The 18,956-nt window shown below is 35.5% G+C and overlaps 1 protein-coding gene across 2 annotated transcripts in view; it reads right to left on the reverse strand.

Moving 5' to 3' along the window:
- Positions 1 to 13,029: 13,029 nt before the first annotated feature.
- zip (myosin heavy chain 10) overlaps positions 13,030 to 18,956 on the reverse strand; it is a 129,599-nt gene continuing 123,672 nt past the window's right edge. The window contains exons 12-16 of one of the 2 annotated variants that reach the window (XM_085949759.1): positions 17,946 to 18,896; positions 17,409 to 17,783; positions 16,183 to 16,515; positions 15,254 to 15,417; positions 13,030 to 13,530 (exon numbers count right to left, since the gene is read on the reverse strand). In XM_085949759.1, coding sequence (XP_085805885.1) covers positions 13,395 to 13,530; positions 15,254 to 15,417; positions 16,183 to 16,515; positions 17,409 to 17,783; positions 17,946 to 18,896 — 1,959 coding nt within the window. In that variant the 3' untranslated portion in view covers positions 13,030 to 13,394. Of the gene's footprint in view, positions 13,534 to 15,253; positions 15,418 to 16,182; positions 16,516 to 17,408; positions 17,784 to 17,945; positions 18,897 to 18,956 lie in introns of both variants that reach the window. The other variant, XM_085949758.1, reaches the window with a different exon arrangement.

The following is an 18,956-nucleotide window of genomic DNA, read 5'->3' on the forward strand; positions in this document are numbered from 1 at the left end:
CACGGCTTCAATGACTGATGCTCACCAGGCTAGTCCACCATGGGTGCAAAGCTGAGCGTGAGTTATTATTAAGATGGAGCTTAAGAATATGAAAATGTAGCTGGATAAAAGATTATTACTAAAGCGTCGATTACATTGAGCTACTTTACGAGCTGTTTGTTGGCGAATTTAAAAGCGGGCGATTCAGCTACTGCGATTGTGATGATGACACACAAAACTTTCCATTCGCTGAGAAGCCACAAGCCAGCTATTATTTTGACAGAACGTAGTTCGTTTTTTTACCGTGAGGTTTCTACTGCGCAGACGCAGTAGGCCCACACGCCGGCGTGTAGCCTGTAAAGTTGACCGGCTTTCAACTTTTCTCGGTAGTGTTTACAATCTGCTTGTTAGCTTGTTCGATGATGACACTGGGCGACTTTACAGGCAGATTTAAAATTCGCCAACAAGCAGCTCGTAAAGTAGCTCAATGTAATTGACGCTTAAGGCTACTGATTAAATTAGCTACAAGGCATTTCATATTGCAGATTAGTAGTAACATCACACTAAGATATTGAATGCCTGTATTATTTAAAAAACAAAACAAGGACAAATCATAATTCGTATGAATTGTAAGTGAATGTAATTAACGTTCACTACATAAGATTTAAATTGAAAAGCTGGTTTTAATCAAATAAATAAATTTTATTATTTATAATTATTAGGACAACCCTAAAAGAAGAATTTATACAATAAACCTGACATGCTTTCCCTACATCACCCACCAAGGGTTAAGCAGAGAACTCAGAAATAATGGGAACTGAAATACACAATGGGTAAGGCGATAGCAGGTAACCGACTCGAGTAAGGAAGAATCCGGCTTAAACTTACACACGTGTCTAGAATACGTTTTACGTCGAATACTGAAAATTGCTCTCGGTTTATGTATTTACGCTCATTTAATGTTGGTGTATTACTCACACTATTGCACGTGCATAATGCATGCTTCATTTTCGTAGGACACTCACACATTCAAAAGCCTGCTTCACCATGCGGCGTATTGAATATAGCCTATCGGTATTCTATTTATTATCTGTTCTGTGGGGCTAAGTCATTGCAATTTGCAGCAAATTGATGTAAGCTGTGGTGGTTCTTACTTGATTCTGATTGGATACATTTGGTAAAACCTGCATTTATCTTGGCCATTAGTCTTTTCAGTGGTATACCCATAACCTTGTAACCCTCGTATATCATGGTGCAACAAGGCGCTCATCAATTTTATACTAGTACTGTGCCAGAATGAATTTTCCTAGACCCTAGTTATGGAATGGTGTGCAAGATTCCTTCTCTGTTTCTATTATTAATACTTTGGTTGAGCCATAAGAATAGACCTTCTCTCTCACCTTGTGATGCCAGAAACTCACTAAAAGTTAATAATTTCTAATAGAAACCAAGTTGCAATACCTGATCGGCCCAACTGAATACAGGTCAGACTTAAATAACTTGCTTTTAGATTGACATAATAGGGCGTTATTCCCAGCGATTCGCCTCATACTCATTCTTTTAGGCCATATGTAATGAAACAATCTCAAATTATGTAAGTAAATAATCATAGCAGAGCATTAACAGCAAACCGCCATTTTGATTTTATTAACAAAGAGTTAAAACTTTCTATTATAGATAGATACCATGGTGTTAGACTATACTAAAATTACTGTTTTGGAATTTATCTCAAGCGTTGTAACATAAAAAGTTTTTATAAACAACTTTATATAAGTAATCCAAACTCTTCACACACATTCTATTTGCTAGACATTCAAACATACTTAACTACCCAACTAAGATCTGTTTGAAAAAATAATAGTTGAAGTTAGAAAGACTACACAGTACTACAGTACAGAACACACTGTACAGGAATTGGCGGTGAATGGGGCACTGTTAAGAGAAAAGGTGGCCTGAGTACCGGCAAACCGTGGTGAAGGGTGTACGAAGAAGTATGAAGTTCCCTTCAAATGAACCTACAATACGGAGTTACGTATAGCTAACTTAGGCGCGTAGGTACCTAAGATACGCGCCTAACTTTAAGAAGCCAATTTCGGTGACCTATATTATTCAATGAGAAAAACATATATTATTCATATTAGAACAGCCGCTTAACGTTGACAACTCTGCATTATAGCTCTTAATCAGTAGTCCAGAGGTCTTTTCTTGCTTCAATTTCATACATTTAGGTTCTTATAGAAAAGGTTTTTTTCAACATCTTTGGTATTAAACCATTTTCAATTGCAAACATAACCTAGCCAGCTATTTCATACCACGGTTTATTCTGTATACACTACACAGCATATCTGTTCATATGGTGTGGGGCCAGTGATTCCCTACCTTGTCTACAAGCTGTCAGGGAGCTGTCTTTTACTCGATAAAAGTAAAACATGAAGCCATTATGGTAATAGAGAAAAATGTTTGTGACATATTTTTATATAGTAGTTTTAGATAGATATTGTGCGGTGCGTGGTGTTATCTATCTCGTATCTACCGTTCCTTCTCGTAGAATCCTGATAGCGAGATGTCTCGTAAAATTCTCGAGCCTCATCAGAATATTTAATATGGCGTTCAGAATAATATGTTGAAATTGAGGAATATGAATTGGTAAGTATATAAATATAAAAAAAAATCTTTCTATTAACACGTTGGCTGCGCAAAAAATATCGCATGCTTTACAGAGAACCTGAAAAATACCCACCTTTTGAAACCACAAAACTCTATTAAATATTAGAAACTATTATTATATTTTATCTCAGTTCTGTCGCTTGCAATGTCATTTACACAAAATACATCTGTGCGCCACATGTATTTGTATTGTTTACCTACCAGATATCGAAACACGTGCAGTATTCATTGATGTCGCGCCGTGTGAAATGCGCTAAAGGCATATTCACACTCACATAATATTTTGCGTTTATATACATTTTATTTTGAACGGAATTTTATCTTACCTTTTTTACTCCATGTTTTGTTTTACAGCAATTTATTCAACTTCTAATGTTGTTGATAATATTTCTTATTGTTGAAAAAGTTCACGAAAAAGACATTATGATATAAAAATAGTTGAAACGTAATTTACACTATCACAATACACTACAATATATCGACCCTTAATCGGCAGAACAACGTAAGCGACAATTCATAAATTTTAGAGTAGGTTTTTTTAAAATTATTTCCGTAATTAGTTCCAAAAATGAATTCTGTTAATGTGGTTAATAATAATTGGTTACTGCTTATACGGAAATTATAAAACGATTGCATTAGTTCTTTTAGTTTTCGAGATAGTGGCCGTAACGCTGTTTTGCTTATGTCTATGACACGATATTTTTTCCAGGCATGTCGCTTACGCTATTTGGCGTAGTCGTTTTTATTTATAAATTTCATGCTAATTATCATCACAGGGCATTACTAATTAAGTATTAAAATAAATAACATAAGCACCCATTTATTTTACGAAAGGGGACGTTGTTAAATAAATTAAAAATACTTAAATTAATATTTTTGCTTGTAGATACTTAATCACATATAGGTAAAATAAAAATAAATGAGGTTTCACTTATATTATTAATATTATCAGGTATTGCTATTTTTCGAAATGAAATAGGTACGTATCTACTCGTACATAAAAATAAAATTGTAATCAACTATTCAGTTTAAAAAAAAAATATTGTCCCACATTTTTTAAGCAGTAATCGCTGTATTATCCTCATTCACATCTTCCTGATCGGATTCCGATAAAGTATCTTCCACTGATAATCCATGTGGCAGTTTCATAAACTCATGCGTCATCTCTGAGGGATATTACATTTAACACAGACTTTTAAGATCGTTATACTCGATCTCCGATATTGGTGATTTAGCACTATACAGCAAGGGTGGCTGGCGTTTAAAGCATCACAGCATTTGATCGGGATCTGATGACATTTTCTAGGTCTAACAGTATAGTCCTACTGTCACCAGAGTAGGTACAATATTTGGTAAGTTTTTTTAAATTCAGTATGCCTTTTGTAATTCACCAAATTTAATTTTGAACTTTGAAGCAATGCAAGTAGCAGCGAGAGATTTCCAGTCACGGAATTCTGCATATGAAATGATGACCTAGCGTTGGAAATGATGGTGGGTCATTCTGATAGTGCCCAAACTACTCTGATTATAAATGACTCAATTCTCGCATGAATGGAATCGACCAGCATCGTAGTACGACCAGTGGGTCTATTCTATACTTTATCGACCGCTAAAGTGATAGATATTATCAAACTTAGGGTAGGTTTGTATAAAAGTATTAGTACTTATTGCAACAATTACAACCAACGTATTGTAATTGTTACAATAAGTGCTAATTCTATAATACAAACCTACCCTAAGTTTGATAATATTTATCACTTTATCACTTTAGCGGTCGATAAATACAGAATAGACCCACTGGTAATAGAAAATGTATTTCTATCAATTGAATGAAAGTTGAATTTTTCATAAAATAAGATAGCATACTGAGATCCCCGGGGTTGCAGCGGCTAGCTCAGGAGTCCATCGAACCCCGGATTCACAAAAAAAGAAATTCAAACGGTGGGAGTGTAAATAAAACACGGTCTTTCGTGCTCGTAACGTGATATTGTTTATATTTTACATTTTCTTTAAACGTTTACATATTTTGTTTTAACAATAAGTTTCGCAGGTCCTATCCTATCGGAAAGGGGACGCATACTAATTACTTTTTTCTTTTTCTCAACTTCGCGTACCCACGCCATTCTACAAAAAGGACTCTCGTGATTGGCCAAATTTTATCGCATGATTTTGGATTTGACGAATCACGAGGACCACCTCGGCGCAGGCGCGTCGAAATTTGGACGTTGCCGACAAGCGCGGCAAAATTTATTATTTTTGAATCCTTATATTTAGTCTTAAAATTATCTCTTTCATCCATCATCATTTTTACTTTTTAAATTAAAATTTAAAATTTTTAAAAGTGGTTGAGCAAGGAATCAGATTAGATGTTTTATGAAGCCGTTTCTAGAGGTCAGGGTTACGTTTCGACTTGAGCTACTAAATGATTATTTTACACCGGGAGAAGCCCGCCTGTAACAGGGGTGTATCATTCGCCCCATCTGGATTAAAGTCGAAAGGTACGCCCTGATCTCATCGGCCACCCATCCAATTCCTTGTTCATCCGTTAAATACATGGCATGATAACAGTTTATAAAAAAAATTCAACTACAATCTAACTATTCTAACAAAAAAAAAAAAAACAACTAACTTTACGTATTGGTTCTATATTTATTTTAATTACTATTTTCCTGCTCAAAGCAATGCTCCTGAATAAGTCAGAGTTTGATTTATTTTCCTTTCTTATTATCATTTGTCATAATTTATTATTATTTTATTTTTCTCCTGTAATGTCGTGCGTTTATTTTGTTTTCGTAATGGTTTTGGTATTCTTCTCGTTCTTTTATACTAGTCAGCGAAGTGGTCGTGGAGCTGCAGTCTTTGACTCTTGGGCTGTCCAGTTTTTTTGTATTCCGAGAGGCTACATTTGTAGACATTTGGCCCTCGTTCGGAATTATTATTTCGTGTTATGTTTTTCTTCTTCTGGTGCAATAGGAGCGTACTTCGTTTGGCGTCGTCTGCCTTTGCAACCAGGGCGTGGTAGTGGCGTTACTATTGAGCCAGGCTCGTTTCGAGCAGCGGATATCTTCCTGTGGAAAGTTTTCCACTGATCTGCTGGTCTCTGAAGTATCACCTCATAGATGGACAGGTACTGTGTCTCCATCTGTTCCTATTACTGCGGGCAAGGCATCGTATAGCGGTACAACGGCCAGGCTCGTTGACGGCGGCACGGCTTTCCCACAGGTACTAGGATGGATTTTCACAATAAGTATCCTTTTCCCTTTCTTTTTTTTTTTTTTATAGATGGTTACACTTCGGAGGTACCTCTTGTTGTTTCACGATATCTTTCAGGCGTCACGTCCCTAGTCTCTCCATGAACCTGCGCGAGAAAGGAGAGTGCGCACTCTCCACACCATCAAGCTTTGGTATCACGAATTTTCGGCTACGCTGCCTTTGGATGCGCTTACTTCGAGAGGTGGCTCCCTTTGTGCTTCCAAATTGTCTTCATCTGTATTTATTCTTTTTCTTTCTTTAGTAATTTATTCGTTCATTAGACTTCCTGTACTTTAAATTTATTCGAATTTGACTTGAGCTACTAAATGATTATTTTACACCGGGAGAAGCCCGCCTGTAACAGGGGTGTATCAATACCCAGTGTTGCCCGGTTCTTATTCTGACCAATCACAGTATAATAATTCCTTGATATTTTCCCGCTTTGTCAGTCCTGTCCAAAGATTTGTGCATGATTGCTGAGATCTCATTACTGCCACGTTTACCATCAGTTTCACCCCATAAAAAGCAGTATCCATTATTTGTTCCACTTTCGTAGATACTTTCATTATAGTATGCGTATTTCGACTAGGGAGTGTTTAGCACCTTCTCGAGGTCAAAACTTGCGCACAAAATGTCATTGTGATTTTAACTTTTGGCCAGATCATTAAATAACATCTCCTTGCATTTATCCTTTACGGTAAGGGGACATTTGTAAGTATCCGTTTCAATTAGCCGAAGTCTCTCGTCACCAGACATATTTGTTACTTGCTCGCAAAAAGAACACTATTATCTTTTTTGGTAGATGAAAACCCAAGTTGAACTTACTGTCTATTAAATACGTTTCTGAAAATATTCCGAATCACGACATTAGTGGATTCATTCAAAGAATCCAAATTTTCAGTATAAATTTTATATACATTTTCAACATTTCAAAAATCTACAGGAAGATACTATTCTTCGTAGATTATTCCGACAGTAGTGAGATGGAATGGCGGGTAATTATTGTTTAATAAACTCTATTACCAGGTTTATTTTATCTCAGCCAGTTTTACTGGACGGCGCGAACTTTGCTCCCAAATCGGTTTTCGCACGAACCGAATAAACCGTACCGTAGCTTACACTATCAAATAACGTCGGTTACGTTGTTTTGCTCTACTTTATAATGCGATACAAGTTAAAACGCTAAAAGGCACAGACCCTAAAAAAATGTCACGCGATTGAGATTGGGCTCTAATATTTTTGTGACTTATGCGCTAGGTGATATTGAACAGTTCTCCATTTAAAACGCAATTTACCAAAAAGTGTCGCTTACGTTGTTTTGCCGATTAAGGGTCGATATGATATTACTTTGAAAGAACGTTGGAATGATAGATTCATATTTGTTTATGTACATTTTAAAAAAATCTGTGAAGATACATATAAATCGAGACAAAAAAATATTATGACTTGTATCATCTCTGTTCTGGCAGAACACACTAACTGGAGAATACTAGTTTTGAGTAATTTGACTTTGAAGTTGTTAAAATGTTTGAAATGGTCTATCATGTGAGTTTATTAAGTTATCGTAAAAAGGATGACTTTAAAATAAAGACTGTTTATTTATTAAGAAGGTTTCCAGACGGTAAAATTTGAAATAAGGAACATTTTGGTATAACTAACTCAATATGTCATTTTTTCGAATTAGTGTCTTCTGCCAGAACAGTGACGATATATTTATAGAATAAATTTCTGATTCACTCTGACAAAAACTAAATTTGTTCGCGATATAGTCGAAAACAGGGTTCTAAACACAAGCCAGGTTTATTCGGGCAATCAGGACAATGGAACAACGAAGCTTTTCGTTGTTTGGTAGTATTCCAGCAATGTTTACATCTTCGCCTCTCGCGAAATCGCAGCAAATAGTTGTCAGCATTTTGACGAATCATCAAATGATGAACACTGGAAAATTAATCACATAATTCAAAATTATATAATGAAGCAGTTATCGATGCACACACAATCACAAATTTGATAACCTCACAAAGTGAACATCTTCGAAGGCAACTTACCGTTTGAAAATCACGATCGAAATAGCTGTTTGCGCACCTAGCTGGTAATCGGCTAGATTATTCACGTAGATCGATTGTCGAATGAAGTTCGAAGGATGGATTTTGAAATTGGTAGGTAAATAATGAGCAATACCAGCAATGAGATCATGTAATTTTATCCTTGGCTTTATTTTTTGACGCTGTCGAAGAAGTAAAAAAGATTCAGGTAGGACAACTTCCTCCAAAATTCGCCGGAGTATACAACAAAGTCTTTCAGGATTATCTGAGGCTGAACTGAATCAACTGTCAAAGGATAGATAATTCACACAACGCTTTTCATTTGTTTGTTTGTTTCTTGTTTATTCTTTCTGTCATGTATCAGAGAAGGCGTTGTATATGGATTTAAATTTTTTGTGATTTTCTTTTATTTTCAAATGCGCGAGATTCATTGTTCAAAATGTCAAAATGTATGAGAAAATTAATTTTATTCATAATTTTCTTTTCTGTGAATTTTTCCGATGTTTTATTAGTTATTCTGCTGTTCGGGGCTAAGACAAATCCAACAAATCAAAGATCGTAAAAATCGGTCCAGCTGTTCTCGAGTTATAAATGTTGTAACTAACCCGACTTTCTTTTATATATATAGATGTATGATTTAAAAGCAAAATTTTAGATATTCTATAGATGGAAGAATATTTTTTACTGTTATGGCTTGGCTGACGCAGGGTTTAATTTAATTTTAGAAACTAACTTGTAACACTATCTGGAATTTGTAGTCTTAGTTAAATGAAAACAAATACACATAATTGACAAAGTTTAGTTGTAATGTAAATATTTTTGTTGAATCTTAACAGCCACCTCCACCCTTTGCCACTACCACACTGTAATCTAAAAACTAGAAGATATATTATATATTTGGCTACGTATTCCTTGTGTAAATAAGAACATTGCCATTCTTGGTAATATTGATCTATATCCCCCTGATGACTATCTCATAAATTGGACCCATCAGTTGTTTGTTCGGTATGACGATAAGCGTAGACAATAAGTACGGTCACAGAGAACAGTGAAATATTTTAATAAATTTAATAATTAACAATACAGTTACTATGTTGGGAACAATGCCTGTCATTTACATTGCGTTTAATATTCTCTATATCTGGTTACGAGGTTAGTTTGGTATATTTAATATGAAAGATGAAACGCTTCATGAATATTTATGATAGATATATTTTACCGAAACGTTAATTTTAAGTAGGAAAAGTGTCATTTGAATGAAAATCACAGACGTTTCGGAGCCGTTTTATCGAAGCTGTATTGACCGGGCCATTTGTTTGTGGATGCAAAATGTTTTCGTGGGGCTAATAAACTGGAGCCAGTTTTATTTATTATACATTTAAATGAATACGGATACGGAATACTGACTATGGATACATCTTATGGAAACAATCACTAATCAAAGAGTAAATAAAAGCCATCCAAGCCATTTTCACTCGTATTTCTTATTTTATTGATTAAATTTGAGTTGAAATTATCTGAAATAATAACAATATCGTTTAGTTAACACGACTAAATTTTATATAAATATTGGGTACTGTTCGGTTATACGGAATACAGCGGAAAACGCATTTTGAAAATAGCCGATAAACTGGATTATTTGTTAGGTTAACCTAACCAAACCTAACCTAACCTAACCCAAAGTAACAAATAATCCAGTTTATCGGCTATTTTCAAAATGCGTTTTCCGCTGTATTCCATATAACCGAACAGTACCAAATATTGTTATCTATAACGTTATTTTGAACAATGTTCCTTATTTTCGCATATTGTTTAGAGCGTTTTTATATGAAGGATTAAGCACGAGTGTCTTCGTGTCAAAGGTTACATTATATTTATTTTAATTTTATGAAATGCATTGGCAAACTCTATTATGCTATACAGATTTTTGAAAACGGCGAATTTTATTGATTTAAAATGTTTGAATTTTATTCATTGTAAATCATTTTTATATTATTTGTACTTATTGTCTACGCTTATAATAGCGGTTTTGCCTTGGTTGTCTATGCTCAAAAAGTGGCGTTTAGATGGTTTCAGGTATAGACTCGAAAAATCTGACGTTTCTCAGGGTAAGCTCTCGTAACATGGAGCCGTTCACTATTTTAATTTGAACAGAAAATTATCCAATCTCGGTCAGTGGCGCTCCAAGTGAAGGCATTGTTCTGTTCTATTTATGTGAGCTTTCGTTTTCCAATATAGAAACAGACTAACATATGAACATCTTGATAACTGCGTTCGAATAGGAGTAACATAGGTAGATAGATATACATAATATGCATTCGTCTCTTATCTTTTCCTTCATCTGGACCCCATGACTGAGGATCGGGACACTGAACCCTGAACATCATCAGATGTGTTACAACGTTTACTGAGCCCTGGAATAAAATATTATGAAAGGATTTAGAGTAGAAAAACATTTCATAAAATAAAACAACATTTTTTTTTTATAAATCATTTTAATTGTGGTATTGAAAAACGTATTACAAATTTCTTAGTTGGGTTTCATTATTTAGCAAATATTTTCATAGTATACTCATAATTAAAATAACATATTATATTTATAATATAAAATCTATTAATTAGCTTACTTTGCTACCCTCACACCCGATTTTTTAAATCATGAGAGAAAAAGCATTTTGGAGATGGTGTGATTTGCCAAAATAAAATAAAAAATCGTTTCAGAAGGACATATTATTTATTTTACTGCGAGGGTTATTTTTGAAAAGTTTTCCGGGTCAAATAACGCAGGAAATATAAGTACCGTATGATTCGAATCATGTGAAGATATCTTCAAAATCATTTAATCATCATTTATTTTAAGTAACAGTTTTCTAGTGCGGCGTACGTCTCTCAAAGAGAAGCATTTCGTAAGAAAACATATTTATTTACACTTCCAATTCCATTTTGGATAGTACATTCTACGTCCGACCTAAAATTATATTATGATAACTCCTAATTTCTTAATAACAATCGTATTTTGTCGCACATTAAAGCATGCTGAAAAACATTTTCAAGAAATACGGTTAAAAAACACTATGTATAATGTTAATTAAAATATTACAAACGAAGGGGCGGTGTGTGTTTGTTTGTATTTAGCATCCAAGTTGAAGGAATAAAATAATTAATTTCGTTATTATAGTTTTAAAACAACATTATAATATATTATCTCAGTCGTAAAATTCATGGAGAAATACTTAAAATAATTACAAAAGGTGACAATAATAAACGACTGAGACATTTAAAAAAAAAAAACGATTTGATAATTTAAGATTATCAAAATAGACAAGGGTAGACAATAGTTATTAATAATTAACGAATAAATACGTAAGAACACACCAATTTATTATGCCGGGAAATAAAATAATAACATATATTTAAAAAAAAAAAAAACTTTAATTAGGTAGGTATGTAAAAAATTAAAAACTTACAATGGCAAAAGGAATTTATAAATTAATTTACTTAGGTACCACAATTAATCAAATCAGTGAAATCACCAGTAAAAAAAATTTCATAAGTATTAGGCTCTATATTATAATAACTAAGAATAAAAGCACATATGGATTTATTATTATACAATAGCTTAACTAAAAAAAAAAAAAACTTAACACTACTTTCATAATAATATGTAATAATATATATAAATGATTTTTTTTTTGTTGTTTGTTTGAATATTAACAGAAATAATGATTTCGAAAAATAAAATACTGGCAATTATTTTAATCTTTACAAGCTAGTATTTTTTTTTCAGCTTTCACTTATTACGTAATAAATAATCACTATTTTTCATTCTTTTACTATGGCAAAACGAGATTGGAAAAATGCTGCTGGAGTTTGGAAAAATGAAGAATGAATAGGTATATTATCCAACATTCAGGATAATATCGTTCTATTGAAGATCGTGTACAATAAGAGAAAACATATATATAAATATATAAGGGTAAATGTACAATTTTACATAATATGTACTTAGACAAGTTGTGTGCGATCAATCAATAAAAAGAAGAAGAAAAAACATAGTTTATAACGACAATAAACAAAAAAACTATAAAAAAAACTATCCATGAAGTTTGACCTTTAATAATTATTAATAATAGATATTTAAAAATTTAGATTAAGATATTTAACGCGAGTTGCGGTGTTTATATCATTTTAAAAACTTGAGCAAAAAATGGAAAGTTTAGCCACGCAACGCCAACTCACGACAACGCGTATAGGAATACATAAGAAAAACTAATACTTTAGCCTCGGCACATGCACGTCCGGAAGTCTCCCGCTACACAGAAATAGCCTATTAAACCTTATTTTACATAAAAGATAGGTCAAAAGCCAAGTCCGTGGGGGGCGAGTATGTTACTACATGCTTGTCCCCCCCATTCGTGGATTACAAAACTCATTAGCTTCAAATTACAATCAAACCCTCCCCAGTCTCTATTTTATTATTTAAAAGATTACGAATAAAGTAATACATTTTTAACTCTACAATGTATCGATTGGTTCACAGATGTTCTATGTCCGGTGTTTGTAAGTTTTGAGCAAATTGAATTTGAAAGATTAGAATCAATTGAAAGTCAAACGAGAAGTGGACATGTGGAATGAATGCACTTTGAATGAGACAATATTTTCTCAAATAACGATTACAGTAAAAAAAATGGACATACAATATATGTGCGCCAACCCATACATCCATATTATGATAGATATTTCATTTGTTGAATGTATTTCTGTTGAAGTAGTTTAAAATAGAAAGTTAATACAAATGTCTAAAATAATTATATATTCTATTAATTAGACTTAATTGAAATATATTTCATAATCATACTTCTAAAAAAAATGATCGTGATGTTTATACATATATTATATGTAAGTGAAAATGGCTATCACAACTTAAATGTAGAGTTAAAAATACGTGTGTTGTAGACATATGTACCAATTTAAATCGTCCGCCGTTGGAATATGGAACTAAACTCATCACAGTAAAAAAACTGAATGACATGCCAAATGTTAGCATGCAGCGCCCTCACTCAGCGGACAACTTGTATCGGTGTACCTATTTTATTCAACAATTAAAATGGAATTCTACAAAATAAATGCCAAACCAATAAAATCACAAGACAGAATTTGTAAAAACAAAAACTACATAGTATTTTTTCACTACTTATTTTGAAAATAATCCAACATTATCAAATACAGTCTGAGAATTCAGTTCTTAAGTAAAAGTAATTTTGTTTACTGTTAATTTTTGTTTTTGTTACTCAATTATTAAAACAGTAATCCAATTAATATTGCTTCAGTACAATTATGTTTTTATACAAATAGTTTTGTTAATACTTCGCGCACCAATAGAATGTTTCGGATTCGAATGCAGCAGTTAAGCAGAGACAAGGGGTGTGGGCGGTACAAGATGAGGTGGGTCTAGTCGGCGATGACGGTGGTGTCGTTGGCCTCGTCTAGGGATTCGTCTCCGGAGCCGGTGCTCCCCGGGGGGATGGAGCCTCTCTTGCCGCCCGTCAGACGAGACGTCAGGTTGATGCCGCCCCCTCCACCCGTCCTTCTAGCAGGAAGAGACAAGGGACAAAATGAAAACACCGCTGTCCACAATTACACACAATTTAGAGATACCAGAGGCAACCACAAGTTAGCGATTGTAAAGTACTAGCTGATTAATTTTCTTAACAGTAGGCAAAAAACATAGAAATTGATTGTTTAAATGTGTAGCTACTATTTTGAGTGTAAAAATATTCATTGCAATCTTCCATGTGAACTAACTAACCAAGATTGATATTCTATTCCATTTAGATTTTAGATTAAGAATTCAGCCCCCTTATGAGTCAAAGAAACATATCTTATTTTTGTCTACTTTACAAGACAAACACAAGTAAATTTATATTCCACTCACATTAACAAGAAAGTGTTTTCAGAGATGCGTATTAAACTATTTCTCTTTGTCACTTAACATAACAATATTTATGTCCAAGTACCATAGTAATTCAAAATTCTGAAAAATTGAGATATGTTTCTTTGATCCTAAGGGGTCGGATTGAACCCTTGTCCAGAAAAAATGTGTCATCACGATAACGCTACTTTTCAGCAAATCATTTCAAATGAGCTGCCATTGCCATACTTTTGTGTAAATACCAGCCAAAGATCATTATTTAATCTCGACAACAGATGGCAAACGAAGCTTATAGAGGTGATGAAATGGCATGCATGTTTAATAGATATTATCTGAAAACAAAAATAGAGAGGGGTTCAATTCCATGTGTTCTTTTTTCAATTCGATGAAAATACAATGTAAAAAGAATATTTTTGTCTAAACCTATACGGGAAAATAATATAATTAATTTTATTAAGGCTATACTTCAGTTGAGGCATGGTCTAAAAAGATCGTGGCTAGGCGATGCGGGGATTGTGCAAATGACGCGTGCCGAACGAAATATAATTTGTCATAAAAATCCAACATCCGTCCATTTAATGTTATGTTTATTGTTATATTACTAATAATAATAGTATATTAATTGATTTAGTTTCTTTTTTAAGTATTTGACATCTTTATACGATTTAAGAATATTTTCATCCGACGCCATGACAAAACAAATCCGACGTGCGGACACCCCGACGGTCTGTCTCCGATTGGCGACTAGTGAGAAATTTTGTTGCACCTACTGTTGAAAATTATTTGCCGTTTCACTGAAGTACGCTCTTAAGTCATTTATGCTTCTCCTGCAAAAAAATAGATTGCAGTCCAAATTTTGTTTGCCTGCGATTGCAAAAAGTTACGAGTCAACCCTGCTTCCCTGTCAGTTATCCCTCGTACTAACATAGGCAGCCTGATGTCTTCTCTCTCTTCGCTCTCTGATTCGTGTCTTATGATACGATCTAATAATGAATTTTTAATATTCATCATTCCATCTCTTGCTTGCCACTTTTAATATATCGATCAGGTCAGCTGTCAGGAGCGATGTCTCCCATCTGTATGTCATCATGACAAGCACAAAGGAAAGGTATATATTTCAGAATGCTAATGCAGGTACTAAACTCTGCAATTAACAGTAAACGCAGCTGCTAGAATTAAGCCGTAGATATGGACATTAAAAAAACTTTCGATATGACATCCCTATTCACAGGTAAGAGGAAAATGTTTTCTATATTGAAACTGAGACGTCATATTGCCCCACCTGGAGGGCTAAAAATCCCACCTGCTTTTGCCAGGGCCACATTACAAAATTCGCACAATAGTGCTATGCTATCATAACTTTGGACAATCAACCGACCTGAGCTTGTTGCGCAGATTGTTGCACTCCCTGGAGAGCGTCTCGTGCGACTCCATGAGGTCTTCCAGTTCCCTCTGCACCTTCCGCTTGTTGGACTTCTCCACCGTCAGCTCCTCCTCCGTCTCGTACATTTGACGTTTCAAGACTTTCACGCGGGTATTCATCTGTAAGCACATGGAAAAAATTAATTACTTCTTCAGGTCTATCTATATCCATAGTCTCACCCTTGTGTTCAACATTGGGATTGAAGGCATTGTGCTTCCCAATCTTTTATGCATCACGGCACACCATTCAATTTATTGAATATCACAGCACACTTGATTCAATCGATGGTAATTCTACTTTTTTTGGGGTGGGTCAATTAAATTTCTCAAAAAAATTAATATTCTGGACCAATTGGCACATTGAAAGTCTTGTTTGGTCGCCTAGTTAATGTTTTATATAATGTATGTACGATATATTCGCACCGTGAGTGTAAAACCATGGCATCTGCAAATTTTTCAATTTCGAGATTAAATGCAAAACAACTCAACTGCAAAAGTCGTGAACTTGATAATGTAAAAGTGAAGTAACTGAAAGAACATGCAATATAATGCAGATATAAACCAAATATTATGGTTTTTTTTAGAAACTCTATTTGTCCTGACAAAACGAAGACTTCAAACCCTAATATATCCAAAATATGTCTTTTGCAGATGCCTTGGTTTTACACTCACGGTGCGTATTGATGTTTGCAATTTTTTGAGAATTTTCATACTATTCATTATATTATTTATATTCACATGGCAAAAATCCTGAGATTATGAGGTTTTGCCGTTGATGCGAAGTCATGGTATTTGTATTCATATTCTAACACTGCGAAGACTATTTGGGTTGTAATTGGGATGTAGAAGGTATAAATATTAATTGAATGAATGGTGAATAGTGACCTTCTCGATTTGATCCTTGTGCTGGTCAGTGTGTCGTCTCTCGTCCTCGAGCTGCAGAATGAGTTCCTTGAGCTTCTTGTCCATTTTGCGGTTGACCTTTTGATGCGCTAGCCGCTCCCGGCTCTCCGTCTCCACCTGCTCCTCCAGGTTGCTGATCTTCAGCTCCAGGGAAGCGATGGCGCCCTTCGTCTTTGACCGCTGCGCCGTCTCCAGCTCTTGGAGCTTGGCTTTCAACTCCTTGTTTTGCCTTTCCAATACCAATTTGCTACTCTCCATTTTTTGTACGCTGCCTCGCTCTGTGCCCAATTCCACCGTCAGCTGGTCTATTTGATTCTGAAAAGATTTAACACAATGCTTTAAATAAATATTATTAAAAACGAGTCATTGTTATCATCAAATTTAATGTCAGTAGCGATGACTGAATATAAAAAAAATGTTTATGTTGACTAGTCAAAGTAACAGGTAAAAGGTGGTGCAGTGCGTAAGGCGCTGGTCTTATAGCCGGGAGCTCCGGGTTCGATCCAGGTGAGAACACAATATATTTATGCGATTTTCTCAATGCCTGGGTGTTTGTGATTGTTTCATTTCTATTACTAAATACACTACTGTCGTCATTGGAACTCTAGGCCTGTTGTAGTGTTAAAAAGAATATATATATTTTTAATTTGCATTAATTTGTATAATAATTAATTAGGTAATTAATAACATAATTAAAATACAGGAATAATTTCATTTTTATATCCTTCTATATAGATGGGTTTGTAACCTGAAATAATTTTATTTAAAACTGGCATTATTGTCAGCCTGAATAAATTGAATGTTGCCTACAGTTTCCAGTTGAAATACGTAGTTACTCGCACCGACATTATAGCCCGATTGACAAAAACTATCCAAAAATGAATGCAACAGGTAATCAGATTTAGTCAGACGCTTGACAATTGAATGACACTGCCACTCAAAATCACCCCAAAATACACTGACATAATAGTATATAACTCGAACATCTACAAACCAAAATGGTTCAAACAACCACCCTGATCGGAACATCTGGAGGGCCTATAATACCTGCTCCATTCATATAAACATCTAAGAAAAAGGTCATGATGAATACAATGCGAGTATTTTCTGAATATTGATGATCAACTGAAACTGATGAGTTTCATAATAATAGAACCAATGTATTATTTGGAATCAGCATAAGAATTTTGGAAAAATAATATCATTACCTGTCCCTTTCGTGCTCTATCTTGAAGAATTTCATTGTTAGATTGCTCTTCCTCTAGGTCTTCTTCAAGGGCGGCGATTCTGGCCTCCAATCGTTTCTTCTCATCAGCCATGACCGATCCCTTACTGCTGGAGTTCATCATCTCTTCCATGAGTTCGTCTCTTTCGGTCTCAGCCGCTCTTCTCGCTCTCTCGCTGCTGGCCAAGTCTTCGGCGAACTGAATGCTCTCCGCCTCTAGGAGTTTGACCTTCCTCTCGGCGTCCTTGGCGGCTTGGGTAAGTTCCTCTCGACCGAGGCGAGCCTCCTCAGCGTCCCGGATCGCATCCTTCAACTGCATTTGCAATTTCTTCAACTGCTTCAGACTGTCTTCTTTAACCTGCATGGCATAACAATAACTCAATTATATTATCATGAAAAAGTGAATTAATGAATTACATATATATCACATCGGAGCATATGGTCATAATGGTTATACATTTGCCCAACCCATTGGGTCTGTGCTTTGGATCAAAATATGCAAGATGCGATAATAGCCTACCTTATTGTGCATTTCAATGGTGGTCTCGAAGTCTTTAAGGTCAGCCTCGAGCTTCTTGCGAGCAGCAACGGCGCTGGTCCGCTGCTTCCTCTCTTCTTCCAGCTCTGTCTCAATGTCCCGGAGAGACTTGACTAGTCCCCTTCGTTTCTCCTCAGCCTGCTCCTCCTTGGCCTGGATGTCCCTCTCAAACTGCGCCCTGAGCGCCTGCATGTTCACGTCTAACCTCAGCTTAGCATCCTCCATGAGCTGCAGTTCGTCTTCCAACTCCTCGTTCTGTGCGCGAGTCTCTGCCAGCTGCGACTCCAGGTTGCGCTTCGCTTTCTCCAGCTCGTGTACGTTCTTGTCAGCCGTGCCCTGGCTGTTGGCTAGGTCATCGAGCTCAGCTTGCAGGTTGCGTTTTCCCCGTTCTAATTCCTCCACCTTTTCACTGGCCTCGTCCAGTTCTCGGGTAAGACTAAGCACTTTGGTCTCTTTCTCTCTGGCTTCTCTTTCGGCTGCGTCTCTTTCGGCCGCGTTTCTCTCGGCAACGGCTCTTTCTTCCGCTACAACCTTATCAAAACTCTTCTGTTTTTTTTCCAATTCCATGACTTTGGCACGCTGGGCTTCCAGTTCGATGTTAGTGTCTTCAAGTTCGGCTTGGATCTTCTTCTTGCTCTTATCGAGTTTGTCATTGGCCTGCTGCAGCTCTTCGATCTGTCGCAGGAGTCCCTCCATGTCCTTGGAGAGCCTCTTGCGCTGCTCTTCGAGGGATGCGGCCGATTCGGCTTCATCCTCTGCCTTCTTCTTGGCTTCTCCCAGTTGGACATTGAGTGCCAGCACCTGCTTTTCTAGAGCACGTTTGGCTTCCTCTTCCTCCTCGAGTTGTTCGTGAAGGGCATCTTTGTCACTTTCAAATGTTTTCAATTTCATTTGTAGGCTCAATTTTTGCTTAGTCTCTTCTTCTAACAAAGTCTGAAATGGGAAAAAAACGATCAAATTTATTAGTGTATTTAGTATTAACTGTAATTGTAA

The sequence above is a fragment of the Rhyacophila brunnea genome, unplaced genomic scaffold (assembly GCF_057557595.1).
Source record: "Rhyacophila brunnea isolate RB1 unplaced genomic scaffold, BYU_Rbru_1.0 scaffold_22, whole genome shotgun sequence".
In the NCBI taxonomy this organism is placed as follows: Eukaryota; Metazoa; Arthropoda; class Insecta; order Trichoptera; family Rhyacophilidae; genus Rhyacophila; species Rhyacophila brunnea.